Genomic DNA, 18,353 nt, shown 5'->3' with positions numbered 1-18,353 from the left:
CAAAATGGCGGACTGGAGAAGATCATCCTTTTCAGGCACCCTTTTCATGCACAAAAAGTGCAATTTTCTCAGTCATAATGAATGCTTAACATTGATGGCGGCGGCAAGTTTTCATGAAAAGGCAAACATTTGTGAATGGGCAGCAAGAGTAAGAGAGTAAGAGTAAGAGTTATTTATTTGTCACATACAACCCTAACCTTGTGGGCTAGCTTGCAGTGAAATGACAGTTCTGGTTAACTCCATAGTGCAGAAAGACTAACAAACAAACAAATAGCGTAGGGTAATTGTCCAGTCCATAGCTGAGAAGGTGGAATCCTGTGTGGAGGCGTAGATCAACGCAGACAGTAGCCTAACGACCGTAGACAGCCGCAGTCTCCTGGAGGAGGAAGCGCTCTTCCGGGTTGGATGAATTGCGCTCGCAGGGTGACAAAAACGGCATCCTCGCACTTGCCGTTCACCAAGATGTACAAAAGTCCCGCAAATATCCGCTGACATGGGAAAGAAGTGCCGTCGGATCCATTTTTTCCTCCAACGACTCCCGGCCGGAATGCGCATTTCGTCTCCATAGTAATTCCATTACCGCTATCAATTGAACTGGACACCGCGGGGAAATTAATCAAACTTTGACATTGACGCTGTAGACAGCACTTAAAAGTGCTTTCCATACATGCGGTCATGAATGTAACAAAACTACAAAATAAATATGGTCAAATTCCATAAAAAATAAGTTAAAAGAGTTGCACGGGAGCAGGAGTTACCAGATAGGCAGCCGAACGACGCGGCGCCATGATGCACAAAAAAGAATTCAGTAAATAAACTATTAAACCATTTAAGGGCTGTATATTTGGAGTTGGCTGTTGAAGTTTGAGGTTTAGAGCAGAATTGCTGCCTGATACGTTGTTTTATCTGTGTATTACAACATAATGCATTTGTTCCGCCCAAGCGCAGGGGTGTACACGGCACACTTGCGTAAAGGCACTGGGGGAGGTGCGTCAGGCAGCACCAAAGATTCTCTATTCTATTTGTTTTTATCTCTAATGATCTGCTTACTTATGTTTAATGATAATTCCAAGCCCATGGTAAATTAGTTTTCATCGTGCGAGTACTGTTTACACTCACAGTAAATCCAGCTCAAATGGCGAGGAGTGATGCCGAGAGGCTAAAGGTAGAAAAGAGCCGTTGGTCCGGGCTGTAAGTTGTTGCCGGGAGCACGAAATGGGGGTGCTACTTACTAATAGCGTATTGTTCTGGGGCTAAGTTGACCAACTATTGCCTAACTTGCCTATAATAAATAGCTCACCGGGCAACGAGATTCAAACTGAAGTCTACATGCAGTCGTAGCCGGCACCTGTTCCAAAATACTCCATTGACATCTTCCATAATACTCAATTTGACCAGTTAAAAATAGATTGTATTGTAATTAGTTAAATTCATAGAAACATTTAGGCCGGCCGCTCATTGGCTCCGACAGCACTGCGGCGCACTTTGCAATATTTTGGACCCCCAAACCAGCATTGATAGTCAATGGGCGGCGCCGACAAAATAGAACTCGTCTCTTAATTGCTATCCTACATCGGTGAATGTCCGCGGACATCGGCGCCAGTGTGCGTTGTTCTATTGAAAACAATGAAATCGAACTTTTGCCCAGCAGTGCTCAACACTTTTGTCGGAGCCGGTGTGCGGAAATAAAACACACATTTTGAGTTTACTAGTCAATGTTCCCATCATTCATATGGATTAAACACAAATTTTGATGAGGTTGTGGCGTAATGGAGAATTGGCTCTTTCTGAAAGAAGTGGGTGGCTCTTAAAAGAGCCGTTGAGTTGAGCAGGCTACGGTGACAGCCTACTTGGAACTGGTGTACTTGGTCACGGCCTTGGTGCCCTCGGACACGGCGTGCTTGGCCAGCTCACCGGGCAGAAGCAGACGCACTGCGGTCTGAATCTCCCGGGAGGAGACGGTGGACTTCTTGTTGTAGTGGGCCAGGCGGGAAGCCTCAGCGGCGATACGCTCAAAAATGTCGTTCACGAAGGAGTTCATAATGCCCATTGCCTTGGAGGAGATGCCGGTGTCGGGGTGGACCTGTTTCAGGACCTTGTGGACGTAGATGGCGAAACTCTCCCTCCTAGTCCTCCTGCGCTTCTTCCCTGCCTTACCTGCCGGCTTGGCAACGGACTTCTTAGATCCTTTCTTCGGTACAGACTTAACTGGTTCAGGCATGATTATCGATTTGATAGTTTTCCAAATGTGAAGGGTACAGTATTTGCCACGTTAATATACAGCGAGGTATGTAAATCGCCAACTGATCAAAGCCATCGGCAAGCCATTCTCGCACCATGATTGGTTACTTTTTTTTTTAGAATCAACCAAATCTCCACCCTCATTTCAGTTTTCTGGTCCCCCATCCCTCTCCTTCTGTTCTCAACCCTCTTGCCGCTTTTTCGAGCGACATTATTATTTCGTCCTTCTTATTGTTCTCGCATTTTTATCCCGCAAAAGTGGAAACAATACAAACAAAAAAACAATTTATTCATAATACTGTAGCGAGTCTGGGGTTACTTGTGTTTGTGTAGGCCTATGTCATGTTCTGTTCTATGGTTTGGTGGGTGCGCGAGGAACTATAAGGGGAGCGGGAAGTTCTGTGTTACAAAGAAATATCTTGTCAGCTGTGCTACAGTTGGGTTAAGTTGAGTACTGTTCGTTATCTTATGTGGCGTGACTGTGGCCAACAACAGTCTTCATTAAACTTGACACCACTGTCAACACTGTGTTTTCTCTGGCTACCAAAACGCTACAATACGCACCACAAAAACGTCGATGTCTGTGAGACTATTTTTTTTTTTTTTTTTTAATAAGCTCCCCTCTTGCCAAGCTAAAATTATAATATAGTTATTATATATCTGTAAAATGTCCACATGTTCCACTAATTTAGGATGTTACACAACTATGGAAATGAACAGAATATCTTCATGACAAAGGAACATAAAAATATATAAATAGTTTATTTTTATTTTTATTAAAGTGGTAAAGTGTCTCATATTACCCCACAGACGGGGTAAACTGAGACAAACTAGAGACATTCCTGGGGTAAAGTGAACCACTACAGTTTAAGCTGATGAGCATACTTTTCTGCTTAAAAACAACATGTTTACATCCCAACAGCTAGATTAAAAGTCACACAATCCAAATTCAGCATTGCAGGGGCTGGCAGGACATTTTTTCCCCATTGGGGAGGACCTCAATTGCCCAATCTCTGTGAGGGGTGTTTTATCCCAGATTGTGTAACTACTTGAGTTACACTGTGCAAGATTTTTAGTGTAATAGCTTTTCTACAATAAGGGCCGGATTAACATATGGTCCGACATAGGCCACAGGTTGCTGTGAGCCTCCGTGGAAGGTAAATTTTATGACAAAATTACATAGTGTGATAATTCAGGGATTCTTGAGAGATGGGACAAAACGCGTTTTGAAAACCTGATTTTGAAAATGCAGAATATGTTGTTGATGGTTATATATTCATGTAGATAAAGATGTGTAGTTTTCAGGCATGTAAAAATACAGGCTCCAGGTGAAAAGGCATTTTTAACAAATTAACATGTTTACCTTCACACCTCGATTTTCGTCAACTCCATCAGACACTAGAAAAGTACATAATTAAATTATTATAATAGTCCGACAACAATCTTTAGCTCTGATTTGTATTGTAATGATACTTAGTTGCCTTGATGTACAATAATATGTAATATATATATTTAAATTTTAATTTAAGACTGCTATTAACACAGAGAGTTCGAAAAATTGCCATTTTCAGACTTTATCTTTTATTTTGCAACCATGAGGAAAACACCTAAAGTGGTTAAAATACATGGTGGTATAGATCAACAAAAAAAAAGAGATAAAAGAATGAGCTTTTTCCCCAAAATATTACAAAAACACCTGAAAGTGCTGAGGAAAATCTTACGGAGTTGACAGAAAAACTGACGGAGTTGACAAACTGGCCTGATTTTTGGAGCCTATTTAGTTCAAAATGTTTTTTCACAGTTTATTTTGTAGTTTTGTTATATTCTTAAGTTTCTCTTTTTAAAAAGTTTATTTGTTTTGAATTAAACTTTAGTTTTAACTTTTTTGTCCATATATCGAAAAATAATGTAGTTCTATGCATTATACACATATTAATATACATATAATATCCTAAAATAACTTTTCCTCCTGTTTCTACGTTTGAAAAGAATATCATAGTAGCATATTGAGCAGTTTTTGGTGAATTTGTCAACTCCATAAGATTTTGCATGTCAACTCCATAAGAAAATCTTATGGAGTTGACTCTTATGGAGTTGACAAAACAACCTAATTTTCATAATAACACATGATTTTCTAACATAAATAATCTGTTTCATCAGCAGTCGCTTAAGGACTTGCCAATAAAGTTATTCTAAGCTTTTATTATACAAAATACTGAAATAACCCTTATTTTTATGCATTATGGTGTTGACACATTATGGTTGTGACATAGGTCTTCCTAAAGATGCATTGATAAAATCAAATATTAAATGTGACCTTAACAGAACAGTGTCTCCATGGCATGTATACCAAACAGGAAGTAGTACCAGGCTGCTTAGAGTGTGAACTGATCACAATAATGGTGGATTTTTTTGTATTTTAAAAAAATCTTACGGTGTTGACTAAAAGTCCAGACACATGTTCAATAGTTTAAAAAGTTGTACATACATGTAGTTTGATTAATTATCCAAAATACTTGATGACAGTAGCTATGATGTTTGTTATATTTCATTTTAACCAATTATTATGGTATTGTCAAATTCTAAATCTTGCTTTCGGACATGGGGTTTTGAAGGTACTGATGACACACTGCAACGTGTAAAATAAAAAAAATAAAACTATATAAATACGAAATCACATTTTAGTGTACAAAACTTCTTCTATCATTCCAGCTAATTTTGTTGCATTTTTAAATTAAATTTTTAGCACAAACATGAGTTTTATCTCCCGGACATGTTTTGTCCCATCTCTCAAGAATCCCTGAATTGAATTAGGAATTAAGGATAACTTGTCTCTGAGCTGTGGAGAAGAGTAACAATATTTAAAACTGTACTGAACACTATATATCAATTTTTCAATATTGCATCTTATCACAATTCTGCAGTTCTTGACCTTTGGCCAATCAGTGCCCCTCTGACAGGCGGGGGCCCCTAGGCTGCAGCCATTATCGAGCCTGTGCGTTAATCCGGCCCTGCCTACAATGTATATGACCAAGAGTAAAACCAATTCATGTAATATTTCACAAATTTGGGCTTTAAAACCTTATTTACAGGTGTTTTGTAACGATATTAAGTGTCTCACTTTACCCCATTCCAAGTGTCTCAGCTTACCCCATAGTATACTGCCCTACAAAACAAGAAAGCAGTAACTGAGATTTTGGCAAGCTGAGAAAAAAAGGCTTCAAAGTTTCCTATATGGCCTGACAACTGTGTTGTCGGTAAAGTGGTGGTGACACTTCCTTGTAATACTTTTTTGGATAGAAATTAAAAGCAAACAAAAACATTTATAAGTCTTTTTGCCACAAAAAACGGAGTTACTGCGTTCTTGGCTGGTATTACTGCCACACAATGGAGTTACTGCAGGAGTTACTGCGTTCTTGGCTAGTATTACTGTCTACTCCCAAACCATTCCCATTGGAAAGCGCAGCCGTAACTTACTGCGTTTTTGTTTTGTACGACGTAACATCATTTTTGCACTTTCAACATGATTTTTCTTTAAAACGGGACAATGTTGGACCACAGTTTTTTGACACAAGACAAATGAGGTAGTTTAAAGCCCATTTTCGCTCTAAACTCAATTTCGACCATTTTCGAGTTACTGTGTTCTTATTTTGCAGGGCAGTATAGGACCCATACCCACTTTTTATAAGAAGAAAAAATATCTTGCTTCTCAGTAGACTAGTCTAGTCGTACGATCTCCATAGGCCCAATAGTGTCACCCAGAAATATTGAGTACTCTAAAGTTTTATTGCAGAAATGTCATCTATTGGCGTAATGGATAGAATTTAGCTTGGTTGCCCAATTGCTCTTTGGGCGATTTGCATAATTGGCATAAATATATTGTTAAGGTAAGACTACAGGTGAATAAGCTAAAACATTTAAATAGATATCACCATGAAACTTTCTCAGTTGATTACTGATGAGTATTGGATGTTTTTTTTGTATTTTGATGTTTAGATAGGCAAATGAGGGCATACATCATCAATTATGCACAAATTTGCATACACACCATATCACCTTCATATGGTAAACTCAGGCACAAAAATACTTTTTTTTGTGGGTAAAATATGTATATTTGGGTGTTGAGTTGGTGAAAACTTTCTGAGGAACCTGGTCAAGACAGAGTTTTTTACCTGGATACATGCCCTATGCGATATATAGGCCTATTACATAGGTTACAGCTGTATACCGCACACATATTCAGTGTAGCAGAACTATATGTTATTTTGAATATTAGGATATTTTGCATGTGCCTATTTTTATTTTTTATAAATACATACAATTGATTCTGCTGGGCCCGTGAAAGGGATTTCACATCTGAAATGTTGCTCTTTCCATACTGTTTAACATAATGCTGACATGAAAATTGCTTCTTCAACAAACTATCAACAGACAAACCAATGTCTTTCAAAAGGGGTGCCCAATGCCTTAATTATTGTATACCACTGTGTATATGCATGCATGGACATTTACATATTTAGAAAAAACACATAGCCTTCACTGTCCCCATACTTTTTTGCAGTGTCATTATCTTTTTGTTCTTCATCCTCATGAACTATACAATAAAATTATCAGATGGTTTGGGCCTTAAAACCCTTCCTCAGACCAACTTAAGGTCTATGCTGGAGGTATCTTCTAGGGCAGTGGTTCTTAACCTGGGGGTGCGCCAGAGATTTCAGATTTCAGGGGGTCCACAGAGTTTTGTTTGTGTTGAGGTTGGGACCAAAACTTGGCTTGTGAACATTATAATGAGGCAAAATCAAAACCAAATGAATACATGTTTTAGTCCCCATGTAAAGGCATTAAGATATTGATTAGTGTCTGAAGCAAAAATCATTGTAATTAATCACTTCAATCCTTTTTCAGTGGGTTTTACCCAGAGAAAAGTTATTTTGAGCCTGACTTTACCATATGAAGGTGATTTGGTGTGTATGCAAATTAGCGCATAATTGTGTATGCCCTCATTTGCATATCTAATCATCAAAATACAAAAAAAAACATCCAATACATCTGTTTCTTCTCTCATCATCATGGTGATATCTATTATTTAATTTCTTTAGCCTATTCACCTGTAGTAGTCTTACCATAACAACATATTTATGCTAATTATGGAAATTGCTCAAAGTGCAACTTTTGGGCAACCAAGCCAAATTCCACCCATTAGGCCCATTGATGATATTTCTGCGATAAAGCTTTAAGGTACTCAACATTTCCGGGTTCATGAATTACGACTAGCCTACAGGCCCATCTTAAACCAACATCAACCTATGGTTTCATGTGTTGGAAGTGCAGTAACTTAAAGGGACAATGTGCAGCAAATTGTCAAAAAAAGGTACTGCAACTATGCTGCTCAATGAAACTGGGCTGCTTATTGCCAAATTTGATCTTTACATGAAAGTTTACAAAGTGATCCAGCTAGTCCCATAGGTGGTGAACACAATTAGACGTTATGTCCCAGGTGTTTGTATTATACCAATAACCAAACTCATACACATGTGCTACAGAAAGTGGGTTCGGTCTTTTGTAACGGATTATTGTAGTTTACATCCAGTCCCCGATACAGCAAAATACAGCTTTCAGAGAAAAGTTGGTGGCCCTGAAAAGGGCCTTTTGTTTTCCAAGTAGCCGTTGCACTTATCCACCAAATCCGTATAGAGTACGGCCCTGGCGTTTCAGAGCATAGACCACATCCATGGCGGTCACGGTCTTCCTCTTGGCGTGCTCGGTGTAGGTAACGGAATCACGTATTACGTTCTCCAAGAAAACCTTCAGCACACCGCGGGTCTCCTCGTAGATCAGACCCGAGATACGCTTCACGCCACCACGGCGAGCCAGACGGCGGATAGCGGGCTTGGTGATACCCTGGATGTTGTCACGAAGCACCTTGCGATGACGCTTGGCACCTCCTTTCCCAAGACCCTTTCCCCCTTTACCTCTTCCAGACATAGTGAAGTTGATCGATACAAGTACAACAGATGTGTCTGAAGTTGAGTGCAGCTTATATAAATTATGTACGCGGACCTACACGAGGACTGTCGTTAGAAATGACCCCACAGCAGGCTCCGGTGCTGCCACAGAATGCTGGTGACAAATGATGTATCTATTCTTCTTCAATTTGAAATAAGTGCATACTTTATTAAATAATTACGGCTAAGATGCTCAGTAACGTTCTTTGTAATAAAACAATTGTATCGGAATGGAAGAGCCATGCAGGGAATCGCCGCCATTCCAACAAATAACCCTAAATTCGGATGTGATAATATTGCATATACCGGTAAATTATTTCAACGTCGGCACCATGTCCACGTTGAGATTGTACTATTTATGCTATGTGGGCGCGTCTTTTCAGACAAAATTACACGTGTAGACCATACCTGTACTGACGATTAGTTATTCACAAAACAATACCACTGACAGCTATTTTGTATTATTATTTATAGCATTCAAAATTCTTCAGCTACATCTGCTTGTTCTCAGTGTTTTGAAATAGAAAAAAATAGTTTACACACCACAGAAACAAGTAACCATAGGTTTCCTTTCATATCCAAAGAGTCTCTACTCATTTTAATTTCTATAGGTGTCATGGTTGATCATCATCGTGTCCGTTTCGTGGTTATGCATCAGTGCATCTTGTGTTTTACATATCTTAATAAACGTTAGATTTAACAAAATAATAGTTCATATCCTCCTTTCAAAGCACCCTTTCAGTTACCGATGTTCCTCTTTTGACACTGGGAGACCTGGACACCAGGCTGTATTTTCATTAACATGTTTAAGTTCTGGGAAGTGTCTGTACCTTGGTATTGGAAGTTACATTTTGTAGGAACAGCAGATGAATTTCAGATTCCTTTAAGAGTGTGACAGAAATGAAAACAACTTTGACCCATTGGTAATTATAACGAGCACCCTGCCTCGTATATTAAACGTTTTTTTCAAAAATCTTACCACCCAAATCAAAGCAATAGCAGCTATTTAAACTGGAGTTGAAAACACAAGATGCAGAGAGGATAAGAATTGCTCTGCCACTGAATACGTTCACTCTACAAGGTTCTCACGTTGACTACATAGCCTGCGGTTCAGTTCACACTCGCCATTCCCAATCTCGAACTTGCGTCTACAAGAGCGAACCAATAAGCAACGATGGCAGAAGTAGCACCCGCAGCAGTAGCGAAGGCTCCGGCTAGAGGCCCAACGAAAGCCAAGAGGGCAGTCAAGAAGACTGGACCCAGCACCGCTGAGCTGGTCGTGAAGGCGGTGACAGCTTCCAAGGACAGGAAGGGAGTCTCTCTGGCAGCCGTGAAGAGCGCCCTGTCTGCTGGCGGTTACGACGTACAGAAGAACAACTCCCGTGTTAAGTTGGCCATCAAGAGTTTGGTCAATAAAGGCACTCTTGTGCAAACCAAGGGCACTGGCGCGTCTGGCTCTTTCAAGCTGAACAAGCAGCAGCTCGCAGCAAAGAAGAAGCCCGCCAAGAAGGCAGCAGCCAAGAAGCCGGCAGCCAAGAAAGCGGTGAAGAAGCCCGCGGCAAAGAAGGCCCCAAAGGCGGCCAAGAAACCAGCGAAGAAGGCCGCAAAAAGCCCCAAGAAGACAAGGAAGACCGCGGCAAAGAAACCGGTGAAGAAGGCGACCAAGAGCCCCAAGAAGACCAAGCCGGCGAAGAAGGCAACCAAGCCCAAGGCACCCAAGGCCAAGAAGGCTGTCCCCAAGAAACGTTAAGTGTAGTCTCTCCTACACTTACAAAAAAGGCTCTTTTAAGAGCCACCCAATTAATCTTTTAAGGCACAAGTTCCAATGATGTATGAAGAAAATGCTCATGCAGATTTAAATATGTATTGCCCATATAATCTGAATACCGGTAGTTCAGACAGAATCACAACACCTGGAGCCTGTTCCAATGTTCGTACTTCCCGCACTGTGTTTGGGTACGCACGGCAGTTCCATTTCGAATTGCGGCGAAGTGTACTGTAAACTACCCGGATAACGCCCTCTAACCGACCATTTTTTGAAGTGTGGAGTGATGTACCCTTTTCGCACTCAACGGCCGCCATGTTTGTTACATAGTTGAGTGTCAGATTGGTCAAACTGCCGGCTATCTGTGACGACAGCATAGTTTTGATTCCAAAGACAAAAGCCATGTGTAGAGAAAGGGGTAACATGAAAAAACTGTCAACATAAGGAACAGTTTCTTCCATGATGAATTGTATATTGGCCGTTGGTAAACTCTGATGACACGCCACAACCGTCATTTCCGTGAAGTGTATCAGACAGAACGTAAATTGGACCTGCACTTCATCCTCAAATTTTGCCGTTAAGTTGAGGGTGGAAAGTGCAGAGCATCTCAGTACATGTATCGAAGTGAAGTGGATGATTAATTCAGATTGCTAAATATGTAAGTTTAGTTCCACATCAAAACCTGTGTGTGTGTGTATACTTTGACAACTGGAGGCAAAAGCTTCTCACTGGAGGACTTATCTAGTTGCCATTCTTGGACCTGAATGATAAAAAGGTATGCATAAATAATTATTTAAGAATTAATAATAATTAGGGACAATGCTGTTTTAATTACTGGGATTCAGTCAATAACATTTAATCATGTAATACCAAGACAGTTTGCTGAAATAATAGGTAGAAAAGGAGTATTAATTAACTTATCATTTTATAATTAACGTTATCTGAAGTCGTGTTGTGCTTTTACATTAAAACAGCAATTAAATGTTAGAATACTAGTCTAAATAAAGTAAAATAAATAAATAAATAAAAAACACTAACTGAAATTGCCAGAGTTCCTGCTCGCGTGAGCCATTTTGCCGCCTCTTTCATAACATCCAATTATCTTCCAGAAGAATAAAAAATCTCAGCCAATCACGGGAGGTCCGTCGCTACTTGAGTCTATAAATACCCACTTTTACCAAATACTATTATTAATTCACACATACGACCCTATACCCGCTCCGAAATGGCAAGAACCAAGCAGACTGCCCGCAAGTCCACTGGCGGCAAAGCCCCAAGGAAGCAGTTGGCCACCAAGGCTGCACGCAAGAGCGCCCCGGCCACCGGCGGTGTGAAGAAGCCCCATCGCTACAGGCCCGGTACCGTGGCCTTGAGGGAGATCCGTCGCTTCCAGAAGTCCACCGAGCTCTTGATCCGCAAGTTGCCCTTCCAGCGTCTGGTCAGGGAAATCGCTCAGGACTTCAAGACCGACCTGCGCTTCCAGAGCTCCGCCGTCATGGCTCTTCAGGAGGCCAGTGAGGCTTACCTGGTCGGCCTGTTCGAGGACACCAACCTGTGCGCCATCCACGCCAAGAGGGTTACCATCATGCCCAAGGACATCCAGCTGGCTCGCCGCATCCGTGGGGAGCGTGCTTAAAACCTTGACTCGCTGCCCAGTCATGACAAAGGCTCTTTTAAGAGCCACCTACATGTTTATTACAAGCATTATCCAGATACTATTTTACTCTGCATGAAGCACTTTACCTAGTTTTTGAAAGTATTAAATTCCACAATTTAAAGCATTGAAAAGCCTTACATTTTGAAAGATGTGTAGGTCATGCAATTTGTGCACAAAATTTGAGGTGTTCATACTTTATTGATCGCAACACTATTATTTTGGTAGATATTAATGTACTGGCAGGCAGTCTAGTTGTGACACTGCCGGATCTGTGTGTGGGCGGAGCCGCTATCCCACACACATGCCCACATATATCTGAGCTGAGGTAAACTTTTTAGGCTGTCTGTAAAGGAAAGTCTTTTTTTTTTACCAATAAATCCGTCATAGTGGAATTATGGAATAGTTGGTGGAGGGATTTGTAATCACGAACCACAACTTGCAAAATATGGAATAATTAACTATCCAGTTGATTAGAGGTGGAAAAACTATTTACATCATTTTGGTTGATTGATGATAGTCTGCTGAACGTTACATGATTTTTCTATTGTGGAGTTCGGCGAGTAGGACTACTCAGTACTGACACAATATGAGATTACACTTGTCATCACCCTTGACACATTTTTAGATTTGTCTTGAGATGTAAACACAACTTTGAGATTTTTCTTTGCCGGTGAATTCTGGTGAACTGCGATATATGTCTTAAATTTGTGTATAAATGGTCTTAAAAAGCCTTGACAAAGCCTTGCATTTTACTTGAAGAAACTTGTAGGAACCCTGCCCTATAGCAATTTGAGTTAAATGATTACTGGCCATACTAACTGTATATTGTATGTTCTATGTTACTGGCATTACAGACTTTCCTGTGTAGTTTTCACGGACCCTTCTCGTCTGGCCATAAGCGACATGCTAGAGTTCATCCTGCCGCCATCTACTCACGACGTTTTCCAGTTGCACAATCATCTTATATTATGATGAATAATTATTTGATGTGTTTTATTTCAGTTCTCAACACGATTCAATGCTAAGGCATATCATATCTTTGGATAAGAGAGGAAACCTAAAAGTTTATATAAAACAGGTACAGCGGCAAATCCAGTAACATCTACCTCATTATACGAAGAGGGAATAAGAGGTGTAACAACTATGTAGTATCATGTGCAAGTGTTGTACTTACACCATAGCTTTACTTCTTTCAATTTTCTTCTCACATCTGAAATGTAGTAAACAAAATACAATATCCTGGCAAAGCTGTCCGTTATCTTATCTCTGGTCCGAATATAGAACATGTTGCCTAGCACCAGCAGCGAGTGTTCTGATTGGGTCTTTTTATTCTGGAGTTGTCCAATGAGAGAGTTCCTGTCATATATAAATTCAGATCAAATTCCTCGAATTTAACAGTACTTCAAATCTCACCATTTTCTCAGCTAAATTCTTCGAACTTGAAAAAGTATCACCATGAGCGGAAGAGGCAAGACCGGAGGGAAGGCCAGGTCCAAGTCAAAGACTCGTTCGTCCAGGGCCGGACTCCAGTTTCCCGTGGGCCGTGTCCACAGGCTGCTCCGCAAGGGCAACTACGGTGAGCGCATTGGGGCCGGTGCTCCCGTGTACTTGGCCGCCGTGCTGGAGTACCTGACCGCAGAGATATTGGAGTTGGCCGGGAACGCTGCCCGCGACAACAAGAAGACTCGCATCATCCCTCGCCATCTGCAGCTGGCTGTCCGTAACGATGAGGAGCTGAGTAAACTGCTCGGCGGAGTGACCATCGCTCAGGGAGGCGTGCTGCCCAACATCCACGCCGTGCTTCTGCCAAAGAAGACCGCCAAGGCCCATTAATTATTTATTGGCCACGGACACAAAGGCTCTTTTAAGAGCCACCCACGGATTTTCGAAAAGCCATTTCCTTTAATGCCATAGATTATCCTAGGCCAGGACAACTGGCCATGATAGAAGAGTTATTTAGGCCATGATACTTACCGGTAGGCCTACTCAAAAACATACTGCTGTTACCAGAAAGTGATACTTATCAACCACGTGCTGAATGCTGAATCCTCCAGGCTCACTTCCGACTTTGGCTTTACTATTGAGTTGGGCTTACTAACAGATTGTGTGGCAGTAATGCGTAACAAAAGTAATTAATAACTGTAATGCATTACTTTTTGCTGTAATGCAGTAATGTAAGGCATTACAGGGCAAAAATCTGTAATATTTGCTTAGTTACAATGCTAAATAACTGAAGTTACAAATGCATTACAATGACCTGGATTTAGTGGTATTCAGTCCGGTGGCCCGGTGGGTCAGAGGGAAGCTATTCCTGAACCAAGAGCAGTAGTTCTTTTTACTCTGCATGCTGCCAAAAACACCTTCTGGATGGGAGGTGAAAAAGTCATGCCACATGAGCTTGATTTGCAGTGGAATTAATTGCCAGATCCCTATTTAGGCCTACAGTTCTTTTGGCGAAGGTAACTAAAGTAATGCAAGTAGTGTAATGCCTTACATCTTAAATATAGTAGTATTTCAGTGTAAGGGATTATTTTAAAAAAGAAAGTAACATGTAATCAGTAATACATTATAGTTTTTGAGTAACTTGCCCAACACTGCTTACTAACACATTGCCTATGTTTTTGACAATGTCTCAGATGGTGCACGTCTGCACTTCAGGCACTGGTTTCAGTGCGTAATAATACCCCTTGAGCACTGAAACATGAACACTGAAGTGCACAATTTGAGAGATCCAGCAAAAGTCTTTTTCACTACTCATGCATGGACACATGTGTTGTTCTTGTTTCCTCCTGTAGGTGGAGCTGGCATCTCAATAGATCAGACCATCTCATCATCTGAAGACATCAAGGCAGAACAGTTGCAGGTGCTTCTTATTCAGTCAGGGCAAACGCACATACACACACATACACACACACACAGTATCCTACTGCAAAACAACCCGATTTAAGAGATGTTGACAGTGTTGTTCAAAACAAGTAGGCCTAAATTAAAAGCAATTATGAAGACTAGGCTACGTCATTGACATAGCACAAGAAAGGAGGAAGTGCAATAAATATTTCTGCTAAATTAGCACTGTCAGTTAATATTCGTAAATATTAAAAATAATAACTTATTGATATAATGCACCAAATAGGTAAGTCAGCGGATTGAATATCTGTTTGTTATTGCGCTGGGAACAACAATCCGCACTGTGCGGCTTTCAATCACGTCCGTTTGAATATTCCTTCCCGCCGAAACTGATACATCAATTTTCAATCAGGTCCGCTCAGAGTTCTATATATGTACTCCATGGTAATTCAGGCTTTAATCCATCATTCATTCAAGTGAATTAACTCATATCGAGTAACGACCTGTTATCAACATGCCAGAGCCAGCAAAGCCTGCACCCAAGAAGGGAGCCAAGAAGTCCGTTGCCAAGCCGGCAGGTAAGGCCGGGAAGAAGCGCAGGCGGACTAGGAGGGAGAGCTATGCCATCTACGTTTACAAGGTCCTGAAGCAGGTCCACCCCGACACCGGCATCTCCTCAAAGGCAATGGGTATCATGAACTCCTTCGTGAACGACATCTTCGAGCGTATCGCCGGCGAGGCTTCCCGCCTGGCCCACTACAACAAGCGCCGCACCGTCTCCTCACGGGAAGTCCAGACCGCAGTGCGTCTGCTTCTGCCAGGTGAGCTGGCCAAGCACGCCGTGTCTGAGGGCACCAAGGCCGTGACCAAGTACACCAGTGCCAAGTAAACGGCTGCCTGCTGGCTGTTTTAACCAAAAGGCTCTTTTAAGAGCCACACACATTTCCGACAAAAGTAAAACCAGATGGTTGATAACCAAATGACCGCTTGACAATGCCAAGATAAGGTACACGTTTCCACTTGTTGCAGTGATACGATACTAACTCAGTTGGTGTACTGCCAGCTATTTCAAGAGCCACCCACACACGAAGAAAAGCCAGGCTATGCTCACGTGATGTGGTTTTAACAAAACAGGATCTATTTTGATTAGATTAAATTTTCAAATGGAAAATATGAGAGCCGGAAAACCAAAAGACATACTGCAACAACGTTATTTTCAGATTTATGAACCTTTTCGGAGATTTCTGTTTACTGTTTTGTGATAAGAAATACCCACCGAGATTGTTGGAAATACCCAGTTAACGACATAAGTGGGGAAATATCGTCGATTTCAATGTCCAGATCATTTTTTTTTTGTGAACGGGAACACTGAAACAATAATGCATAGAAAATGCTTTACTGTCAGCCATGTGTGGCAAAGTTCCTTACTGTATATTCCTTCCCTCCTCCCTCGTACCCAAACGATCTCTGTGTGTGGTAGTATTACGTAATTACGTTATTATTATTTATTATTATTATTATTATTATTATTATTACCATTAGAACAGCTTAAAAAAACTGACAACATCACGTCGAACTAGATCAATGTGACAGCTTACAATGTGCACAAGTTTATTTGCCTACAACAAATAGGCTTAAAAACAAAATGTACCAACAATTTAATGCCACATAAAAACAATTATGCAGCTTTGTGTGTGTGTGTGTTTGTGTGTGTGTGTGGCGCGCGTGATCTGTGGACTTTGAAACTGGACGAGGACTCGTCGTCTAGTTGTAGCCAGTCTGGGTCCTGAATGATGAATAAAAAAATAAATAAACATTAGCATAAATAATAATAAATATTGTGTGTGTGTGTGTGTGTGTGTGTGTGTGTGTGTGTGTGTGTGTGTGTGTGTGTTGAGGGATGTAATGTTGGCACATGAATCTCACGGAAATTCCTGACTAAATGTCATCCTCTAGTGTAGTGGTGTGTGTGTGTGTGTTTCCATGTGTGTGTGTGTGTGTGTGTGTGTGTGTGTGTGTGTGTGTGTGTGTGTGTGTGTGTGTCTTACCAGCCTCATGGTGCAGGGTGAGTCCCGTAGCCTGTCGGGTTCCTTGATCCACAAAAGAAAGAAAAAGAGTGAAAAGAGCTAAGAATTTATTCCTTATTTTTCTCTATGATTTTATGTCTGCTCCTCTGATTTCTGGATTGTTTCGCTGTAATGTGTCTTTGACTTAAAGTAAAAGTAAAAAAATAAATAAAGTAAGTTAGTAATGTGTCGTTGTTTTGCAACTTTGGAAGCTTCTGCCACTTGCCCTTCCTTACAGAGTCAATGACTTCCACCTCTTTCCACTCCTTCAACGCCTGCTGTCTGTCTGTAAAGGGATGTGTCTTTGATTTCATCCTTCAACGGTATAGATCAGTACCCCCCTTGACCTCCTCATAATGGTATGACAATAGTTGGTGTGTGTGTGAGCTTGTTACCTTTCTCCTGGCTATGTAGTCTGTGTGTGTGCGTGTGCGTGTCTTACCAGCCTCCTGACTATATAACGTATATAACGTGTGTGTGTGTGTGTGTGTGTGTGTGTGTGTGTGTGTGTGTGTGTGTGTGTGTGTGTGTGTGTGTGTGTGTGCACGTGCGTGCCTGTGTGTGTCTTACCAGCCTCCTCGCTATATAACGGGTGTGTGTATGTATGTGTGTGTGTGTGTGTGTGTGTGTGTGTGTGTGTGTGTGTGTGTGTGTGTGTGTGTATATCCTACCAGCCTCCTGGTGGGGGCGGGCTGCTGTTGTAACCGGTTTGGTTCCTGCACATTAAAGAGGAAGTCAGCAACTTGTTTTCAGCTTGTAACTAAAGAATATACATCTCTAACAAGGAGCGAAACTCAGGTCTTTTATGGGAAACAGTCAACAGGGGATGTTTTGAGTCAGTTTTGAGTCAATTCCGCCATTCTGGAATGAACAGGTAGTCACGTACGCCACTCTGTTATGACCAGTAGCCATAGCAACGTTCTTTGGCAATAGAAAGACCTGGAATCTAATGCTAAAGTTAGCACAATATGGCTAGCTACTTTGGCAGCTTTAGCCTTGTAGATAATTAAGTTCTGCACTGATTGTGCTGAAAAAAACATATGAGATGGTATAAGCATTCATAACTGAAGAATTTCCGATAGTTACATCGATGTAGTTTTACAGCATTATGTAGAAATCCTGTACACATTCCCAATGCATTCCAACGTAATTTGTCCAATATTCATTCCAGAATGGCGGCCGCGGCCGAAAATCATGGGGCAGAGTGTTGCTATGGGACGTTGTACTAGCTGTCGCTCCTTGTTAGATCCACCTTCTTTGTTGTAACGTTACCAAGAACTGTTATGGGATTCCCGAAAGCAGTAGATTAAGCAGCCCCTTAGGTACAAAACGTGTTCTCTCTCCCTCTCCAAAGCCCATAGTATTTGTTCACAAAAAATCCCCCATACATGATTATAGAACAGTGTTTCTCAACCTTTTTTTAGGCGAGGCACCCCTTCAATTCATGAAAAATGACAAGGCACCCTAAACCAACAAGCCGTAACATGGCATCTCATCCGATACCACACAAGCTTAGAAAAGTAACACATTTGGAGACGTCACACGACCTTCGTTCGAAGTTGCAGCTGACTGGGGCGACCTATATTTACTTTATTGTGTGTAAATGGCATATGAAAGATTTCACTGACTAACATTAACTCATCAATTTAGACAAATATGTACAGTATTTTACATAATGTATTTATCAGCCACGTTTCCGCCGCACACCTGCGGGGGGCCTGCGGCACTCCAGGGTGCCCCAGCACCCCTGTTGAGAAACAAGCATGTGTGTG

The 18,353-nt window shown here is 41.3% G+C and overlaps 5 protein-coding genes across 5 annotated transcripts in view; 3 read left to right on the top strand and 2 right to left on the bottom strand.

The window, feature by feature from the left end:
* Window positions 1-1,824: 1,824 nt before the first annotated feature.
* LOC134455214 (histone H2B 1/2-like) lies at window positions 1,825-2,282 on the bottom strand. Its single transcript, XM_063206247.1, has one exon. It carries the CDS (start codon window positions 2,219-2,221, stop codon window positions 1,847-1,849), a length of 375 nt encoding a protein of 124 aa, XP_063062317.1. The 5' UTR covers window positions 2,222-2,282; the 3' UTR covers window positions 1,825-1,846.
* A 7,107-nt stretch (window positions 2,283-9,389) lies between these two features.
* LOC134455130 (histone H1-like) lies at window positions 9,390-10,046 on the top strand. The gene has a single exon (XM_063206183.1). The coding sequence runs from the start codon at window positions 9,421-9,423 to the stop codon at window positions 9,994-9,996; it is 576 nt and encodes a 191-aa protein (XP_063062253.1). The 5' UTR covers window positions 9,390-9,420; the 3' UTR covers window positions 9,997-10,046.
* Window positions 10,047-11,197: 1,151 nt separating this feature from the next.
* LOC134455165 (histone H3-like) lies at window positions 11,198-11,698 on the top strand. The gene has a single exon (XM_063206204.1). The coding sequence runs from the start codon at window positions 11,237-11,239 to the stop codon at window positions 11,645-11,647; it is 411 nt and encodes a 136-aa protein (XP_063062274.1). The 5' UTR covers window positions 11,198-11,236; the 3' UTR covers window positions 11,648-11,698.
* A 3,299-nt stretch (window positions 11,699-14,997) lies between these two features.
* On the top strand, window positions 14,998-15,490 carry LOC134455206 (histone H2B 1/2-like). Its single transcript, XM_063206235.1, has one exon. The coding sequence runs from the start codon at window positions 15,030-15,032 to the stop codon at window positions 15,402-15,404; it is 375 nt and encodes a 124-aa protein (XP_063062305.1). The 5' UTR covers window positions 14,998-15,029; the 3' UTR covers window positions 15,405-15,490.
* Window positions 15,491-16,562: 1,072 nt separating this feature from the next.
* Window positions 16,563-18,353, bottom strand: part of LOC134442347 (butyrophilin subfamily 1 member A1-like) — a 9,091-nt gene continuing 7,300 nt past the window's right edge. Inside the window, exons 10-11 of the mRNA XM_063192562.1 lie at window positions 17,253-17,297; window positions 16,563-16,605 (exon numbers count right to left, since the gene is read on the bottom strand). Coding sequence (XP_063048632.1) covers window positions 16,569-16,605; window positions 17,253-17,297 — 82 coding nt within the window. The 3' untranslated portion in view covers window positions 16,563-16,568. The remainder of the gene's footprint in view (window positions 16,606-17,252; window positions 17,298-18,353) is intronic.

The sequence above is a fragment of the Engraulis encrasicolus genome, chromosome 1 (genome assembly GCF_034702125.1).
Source record: "Engraulis encrasicolus isolate BLACKSEA-1 chromosome 1, IST_EnEncr_1.0, whole genome shotgun sequence".
Lineage (NCBI taxonomy): Eukaryota > Metazoa > Chordata > Actinopteri > Clupeiformes > Engraulidae > Engraulis > Engraulis encrasicolus.
The sequence above is the reverse complement of the archived record's forward strand: the minus strand, read 5'-3'. Positions and strand labels throughout refer to the sequence as shown.